The 7,870-nt window shown below is 31.7% G+C and overlaps 1 protein-coding gene across 2 annotated transcripts in view; it reads left to right on the top strand.

Moving 5' to 3' along the window:
• LOC106468532 (forkhead box protein J3-like) overlaps nt 1-3,249 on the top strand; it is a 98,042-nt gene extending 94,793 nt beyond the window's left edge. For both annotated transcript variants that reach the window (XM_013928964.2, XM_022396866.1), the window contains exon 10: nt 442-3,249. In XM_013928964.2, the coding sequence (XP_013784418.2) occupies nt 442-555 (114 nt within the window). In that variant the 3' untranslated portion in view covers nt 556-3,249. The remainder of the gene's footprint in view (nt 1-441) is intronic.
• Nucleotides 3,250-7,870: the final 4,621 nt, after the last annotated feature.

The raw sequence follows: 7,870 nt of genomic DNA, 5'->3' as shown, positions 1-7,870 counted from the left end.
TAGTTGTAACTTGATGCTGGTATTCTGTAGTGATCAGTATAATCTTAGTTGTAACTTGATGCTGGTATTCTGTAGTGATCAGTATAATCTTAGTTGTAACTTGATGCTGGTATTCTGTAGGAATCAATATAAGTGGTAATCTGACAGATATACACGTAGTTGTAAACCATGATAAATGGTTACCACATTCTAGTTTTAGAAATCAGCTTCAGAATGAATAATTAGTGTAGCTTCTAATTTATTTTATCAATTAAAAAGAGTTATTTTTCTCAATTCAGATCAAATTAAGAGGATGTTTTATTCCCATGTCATACTCTAAATTTTATTCTTTGAAGTAGACATATAATGGATATATGTAGTTGTTTGTTTGCAGTGAAATAAAAAAGGGACGTCATTCATAGTTAGTGTTATTTTCTTCTTATCATTTTTGTTGTTCACCAGATGAGCCCACTGGCAGTTCCTCATTCAGTTCCAACATTAACTCCCAGCCATCAGTCAACATTTTGTGAAGATGATGACATTGAAGATGATTTTAACTGGGACAAGCTGCTGTAACTTCTTCATCTCACCAGTTCCAACATTAACTCCCAGCCATCAGTCAACATTCTGTGAGGATGATGATGATGACGACATTGAAGATGATTTTAACTAGGATGAGCTGCTGTAAATTCTTCATCTTACCAGTTCCAACATTAACTCTCAGTCATCATTCTATGAGGAGGATGACATTGATGATGAGTTTAACTTGGATGAGCTGCTGTAAACTTCATTTTGCTAGTTCCAACATTAACTACCAGTCAACTGTCAACATTCTGTGAGGATGATGACATTGAAGATGATTTTTAACTGGGACAAGCTGCTTCATTGTGTTGACAATTTAATACTCTCAGAGAGAGAAATCCTTCACTGTTGTGTTTTACACCAACTTTTTTTTTGTGTTGGTATGAGACAAGTGAGTTGTTGACATTTAAAGATAATTGCAAGTTGAACAATAGAGTATTTTACTGAAAAATGTTGCAAAACTCAGCATACTTATGTGTGCCACAATTTATTTTATAGAAGCCTTTTAACTTGTACTGTTATATCTGTGTTTGTATGATAACATTTTATGAGTTATTTAATATTCTAATTTTAGAATGTTTGTTACTGATGTAGTATTTATGATAAATCAGGCCAGTATTTCTCTGTTGTCGTATAGAAGCTGCATGTATGTATAATTGAATTTGTACATACTTGTGTGATTTGTTTCTACGTGTAGGTGTAGATAGCCGAATCCGTCCAACATGTTGAAATTATTGTTTATCATTTATATTTACTACTGTCTTTAGTATTTGAATTTCTTAGTAACTTAGTTTTCTGAACTCTTTAAAAAAAGTAATAAATTACCTTCAGTTTGCTTGTTCACATTTTTATCTGGATGGAGTACATTCATGTCAGTAAGCCTTACCAGTAATATTTGTGGCAAAATATATAAATGTTAACAAACACAATAATTGTTTGTTTGGCATCTGACATATCTTCTGGATTTATCATTAATGTTAGTAGTAAGGTAATGTGTATTATTTTTAACCAATATATATGTGCTAGGTAAACTTTTCTATTTAAAACAATGTTGGGTTTTAAAAATCAGATTACTAATGTGTATTGAGTGTACAGAAGATGGTAGCTGATGGCAAATTGAAGAAAACATTGATAATCTGTGTTTATGATTAGCTGATGACAATAGATCATAGCTTATGATAACAATTGTTACATGTCAATAAAATGCCTGTAAGTATATCATTATTTGGAGGTATTAATAATGCCTACCTGTAAGTATATCATTATTTGGAGGTATTAATAATGCCTACCTGTAAGCTTTACTGTACACACAATTTATTTATTTGAAAGCCCAATGAAAAAAATTTGCCAAAATGTAGAAAAAAACATTATTTCCTGTGGATGGTGTATTGTTTACAATCTGTATTAAAAAAAAAAATACGGGAGATAAAACTAGTTTTGGTAATAAGCAATTTTAAATCCAAAGTTAAAAGGTTTCCTCATTCAAGAAAAACTTGCCTATGAACACTCATTACAATAAAATGTCAGTTTGCCATTTTCTGCACAAGAATTTTTTTTCTTCCCAATATAAAACAATTATTAATATATTTGTATAGCCTTGGATTTTTTATTTCCAAGTACAGTTTTATAAATCATAGTACATTCTAGTCTCTTTTTTCACTTGTTTCACATGACTGTGATCCTTTGAAAACGTATGTATTAGAAGTATGTTTAAAACCAGAATGTTTTAGCTATACATACATTGTAAAGGTTAAGTATTCAGTAGCATTATTATTATGTTCTCTGACTAATGCACCAGTTGTTTGTTGTAGTGCTGATTGTTAAAACTGTTTTATTAATATTAATGTATAAAATTTGTTGAGATGAAATTTAATTAATTTGTATTGAAAATGAATTAAATATCAAAAAATTTACATATTTTTTGCAGTAACAATATCTGATCTGACACCAATTATCTTTCTTACATAAAATTCTTTAAATATTAAGTGAAGAATAGTTTTTTCAATTGCATTTTTTCCAGTAAGTCAAGACATGATCACACGAAGGTTTATTGTGAAAAAAACACACTCATCTTTGATAAGTAATCTTTAAAAAGGAGGTTGAATCTTTGTAAAAGTCATGATAAGCAAATTGAGCTCTGATTATTTAGAGAAAGCAGTGTTTATTAAGTTAGATCTTACCAGAGCAGTAGTGTTTGTACTTTTTTCATACTGAAGCTAAGAAAGTGACAAAAATATGCTGCACAGTGATGGTTTAACCCTTTATGCCTATTCAAGATGAATAGGTCATAAATTAAACTATCTTGTATACATATATATATATGTTAGGCTTGGAAGCTAGCTTGCATTGTCTCTTTTTTAAGCTTGAGTTCTTCAGGTTACATGTTGGTCAGAATGAAATGATATTGTAATGTCCAGAAGAGGAATTTTTTGTAGATTCTTACAGTTGTCAATGGCTTAGTTTGATGAGAAGCTAATAGGAGAGCCATTTTTATTCCCCAGCTTTGTTTAAATAGTACTGTAGCTTGTTTTTTACCAAACTGTATAAAACATATCCCTGACTTGAATTATGAGAAAGTTTGCATGGATAAAATATAATAAATTTGTGTTTATTCTAGTATGTAACTTGTGTCTGTTATACAAGTCTAAAGTTTAAATATATTTCAATGCCAAAGATTTTGTTGAAAATATTTTCAAAGAGTAAAATATAAAAAGTTTAAAATAGAATCTAGCTATTCATTAATTTTGAAGTTAATAGTTTGTAATATACACCATAGTTTTTTTAGAATTAAATACTTTAAACTTACTAGAATTATTCTTTAAACGTTATTAAAGCATTTTGATAGAAGACAGTTTACTAAGAAATTAAATTCTTCAGTTCTTATAGTACTGAATTTTATAATAGTTTTGATTCATAACATTAATATTTTGTTATTCTTAAAGTACAGGGGACATTTTTAGTCTATTTGATAGAAATGGCCTGCCCTCAAAAATAGTTTAATATTTATATAAAAATTTAGCAGTCTTTAAGTGAATATACTAATAAAAGAAATTATTTACATGTCATAAAGTTGAGTGGTTAAGGCTTTAGTGAATTGTGAATGAAATAGTTACATTTTAGATTTCCTGCTTTGAATAATATGAAAATTACGATTCAAGAAACTCAATAACTGAAATCCACATCCTTCTGAAAGTGTTTAGATTTTTGTTTGAAGAATTGTAAATGTATTGGTAGTATGTAGTATAACTATTACAAAAATTTTAACTTATCCTATCCTTCCGAAGTTTTTTCTGATAATTGTAACAACTTTATTCTTCTCACACTTTAACAGTGAGAATCGTTTGAACTAAATAGCTCAATGTTTAAAAGTATATTTCTTTATACCATTTAAATACCTTACTTACCTTTATCTACCTCTATCTTCAAAATACTTTGTGGAAGCTTTGACGACCTATATCTTGATTCATTTAAAAAAAAAATTAATAAAACCTTTATCTTGTGTTTTTTTGTCAAGCAAAAGTCATCTTGCAGAAATATATTTTGTCCCTAAATCTTAATATCTTTTTATCGAGGGATTTTTGAGGCATTGTAGAAATGAATGAATATCTGTTTTGTTTGCCCTGATGAATTTCAAATACGATGCTGAATCTTTTTTTACTTTTCTTAATCTTACACTTTGTCGAGGAAACCTAAAGAAATATTTTGTTCTTATTGGTGTGTTATTAACAACTGAAAACTTTTATATATTTAAAATACAGGGAGTCCCCGTTATAAGTCGTGATGCGTTCCTGGAAAGTGAGACGTACGTCTGAAACGATGTTAAGCAACAGAATCTTTCGATGTGTTGTGTGGGATGCGTTCATGAAAAATTTCGGCCCGCTCTTGAATAAATTCTTAAAGGGTGTAAACATAACTGTTTTAACTACAGTGTACTATACAAAACATGCATGTAAGAACGTTAAAGGACTAAACAGTTTAGTGCCAAAGTTAATTGTTTTCCTGGTCTTCTTGTCAAGGGCACTTTACATATCACTAGGTGACCGCTTTGGAGCCATGTTGGAAGGGTGAATAAACAAGGCATTTCTGCAGCAGAAAAAACAACGTGCTTAGGCAATGGCACGTGAACAGAACGTGTTTACTTCCTCTACCGTTTGGGCCAGTGTACTATGTATCACACTCCTCCAAGTAAATTTGTCCGACATTGGTACACTTTAGCAATGGAACACTGCAACGTTGCTTCACACACATATTGGTAGTACCGTACTGTACAGTAATTGGTGAACAATACGCCTGGTAAACTAGTCCAACAACGTTTTAACACTAGTAACGAAACAAGACGATATTGTTTCAATAATATTGGTAGTAATTGATGAACGCTCTAACAATGAAACAACGCAGAGCGATGTAACGTATAACGGGGACACACTGTACTGTTTATTGTGATGATTATAATGTTTTATTTCATTTAATATGAACTTTATATTTATTTTATCCAGTAATATGGAATCTGATTTCATCTCTGAAAATTAATTTAAGAAATGTATATTTTGTTGCTTGTTGTGCTAAGTTTGCCTCTTATTCTGATATTGCCATGCTTTGGACTTTATAAATCATTGATCAGTTGTTCATGTTATAAACAAGCAAGGTTTTTGTCTTCGTGTATTTTAATAAATGGAACTTGTTAAGAATAACGCATCAAGTTAATATTTGTCACGTTACATACTCGAAATGAATTACTACTATATCTTTAGATAATTATCATCTGGACAATAATCTGGGTATTCAGATAATAATTAAAACTGTTACGTCATAAAAAATTCATATTTAGATTTATATGAAAATGCCTATGAAATAGTTAACCTATTTTGGAGTAATAATATTATTATTAATATTATTAAATCAGCATTATTTTTTTCATGTTTTTTTGTAATTAAACACAAAGCTACACAATGGGCTATCCGTTATCTGCCCACCCGGGTATCGAAACCCGGATTCTATCGTTGTAAGTCCGCAGACATACCGCTGTGCCACTGTTTTTTTGTTTTGTTTTTTCATAATCAACTTACAAGTTTGTACCTTTCTTCCACATATATCTTTTCAATTAGGAAATGTCACCAGTACAAAGTGTGAGCGTTTATGGTTGGAAGATTTTTATCGGTCATACAGAAATGTAATCAAGTCACATTTTTTTTTTTTTTTTTTTGTGAGATCTCTTCCATTAATTACCATCCAAGTAGACAAAGGGTTGAGTAAGGTTTACACTATCACTTAACTTCGAAACTTGGAATTTATATTATGTTCATTTGTGGCTCATCTACATTTTGCATAAATGCTTTTTCATCCACCAGGGGATTCTCAGAAGAATAAGTATGCATCCTTGATTTTGCTCTAACGGTACTGTAAATAAACTACTATGTTGAATGTTTTTTTTTCTTAAAGTTACTGTATAATGGAACAAAAAATACATGATTTTTTAATATATCATTTTGTTTTGTAGGTACAGTAAGAGATTTCCCAAAAATCACTTTTTGTTTTGGCTGATACTGTTTTAAATTTGTATTTTAGAATTATTTTTCATTTAAATTGTAATTGCTTAAAGAAAATCATTGTGTAAAGTATTTTGTAAAACTCTTGAACGTGTTTCCTTTAAAGGGCTGTGACATTTTATGGGTGAGATGTGATCAAGCAAGTGTGATATTATCTTGTCAATAAGTCCGTAATAAAGCAGGTGTGACATTATCTTGTCAATAAGTCCGTAATAAAGCAGCTGTGTCATTATCTTGTCAATAAGTCCATAATAAAGCAGGTGTGACATTATCTTGTCAATAAGTCCGTAATAAAGCAGGTGTGACATTATCTTGTCAATAAGTCCGTAATAAAGCAGGTGTGACATTATCTTGTCTTTATTACGGACTTATTGCAAGTGTAAGATTATCTTGTCAATAAGTCCGCAATAAAGCAAGTGTGACATTATCTTGTCAATAAGTCCGTAATAAAGCAGGTGTGAATTATCTTGTCAATAAGTCCGTAATAAAGCAAGTGTGACATTATCTTGTCAATAAGTCCGTAATAAAGCAGTTGTGAATTATCTTGTCAATAAGTCCGTAATAAAGCAGGTGTGTCATTATCTTGTCAATAAGTCCGTAATAAAGCAAGTGTGACTATCTTGTCAATAAGTCCGTAATAAAGCAGGTGTAACATTATCTTGTCAATAAGTCCGTAATAAAGCAAGTGTGACATTATCTTGTCAATAAGTCCGTAATAAAGTACGTGTGACATTATCTTGTCAATAAGTCCGTAATAAAGCAAGTGTGACTATCTTGTCAATAAGTCCGTAATAAAGCAGGTGTAACATTATCTTGTCAATAAGTCCGTAATAAAGCAGGTGTGACATTATCTTGTCAATAAGTCCGTAATAAAGCACGTGTGACATTATCTTGTCAATAACTCCGTAATAAAGCAGGTGTGACATTTGGGTTATCAATGAGGTACTTAGTCTTTGATCAAACAGGTGTGCCCTTTGACTTGTTTGTGAGGTACTAATCCTGTGGTCCTGGCATGGCCAGGTGGATAAGGCGCTCGATTCGCAATCTGCGGGACGCGGGTTCGAATCCCCGTCCCACCAAACATGCTCGCCCTTTCAGCCGTGGGGGCGTTATAATGTGACGGTCAATCCCACTATTCGTTGGTAAAAGAGTAGCCCAAGAGTTGCCTTCCCTCTAGTCTTACACTGCTAAATTAGGGACGGCTAGCGCAGATAGCCCTCGTGTAGCTTTGCGCGAAATTCGAAAACAAACAAACTAATCCTGTGATCAACTGTTAACATCTTGTCTTGTGAATAAGAAGATGCGATATTTATCTCATTGTTAATATGTTTGTGTTACGTATCTGCTTGTTTGTTAATTTCCCGTAGAAATTCTTTTCGAGAAACTTCAGCGATACAAGTCCTTTCTTAATTAAAACTAGTTTATTCTTTCTCGTTACAAACTTTGTAATACACTTAATTTCCACAGACACTTTAAACTTAACTACTTTTATAAACCCACGCTATAATTCACAGCGATTCACACACTTTACTTACGATGCCTACTGCTCGCTTGACTCGATTATCTCTATCTTCAATCTCTCTATCTATGCAATTATTTGCCGGGCTTATATACTAAAATAGAGTGCGTCTGGCAAACACTCGAGCCTTTATGATCATTCTAGAAACTCATCATTTGTTACCAGCGTCACGTAACTTCCGCTGTCGTAACCCTGCCCCCTTCCTTAGTATTGTTCGTCCCGAACAGTAGCCACTTACATTAAA

This window comes from Limulus polyphemus, unplaced genomic scaffold, assembly GCF_000517525.1.
Source record: "Limulus polyphemus unplaced genomic scaffold, Limulus_polyphemus-2.1.2 Scaffold3044, whole genome shotgun sequence".
Lineage (NCBI taxonomy): Eukaryota > Metazoa > Arthropoda > Merostomata > Xiphosura > Limulidae > Limulus > Limulus polyphemus.
The sequence above is the reverse complement of the archived record's forward strand: the minus strand, read 5'-3'. Positions and strand labels throughout refer to the sequence as shown.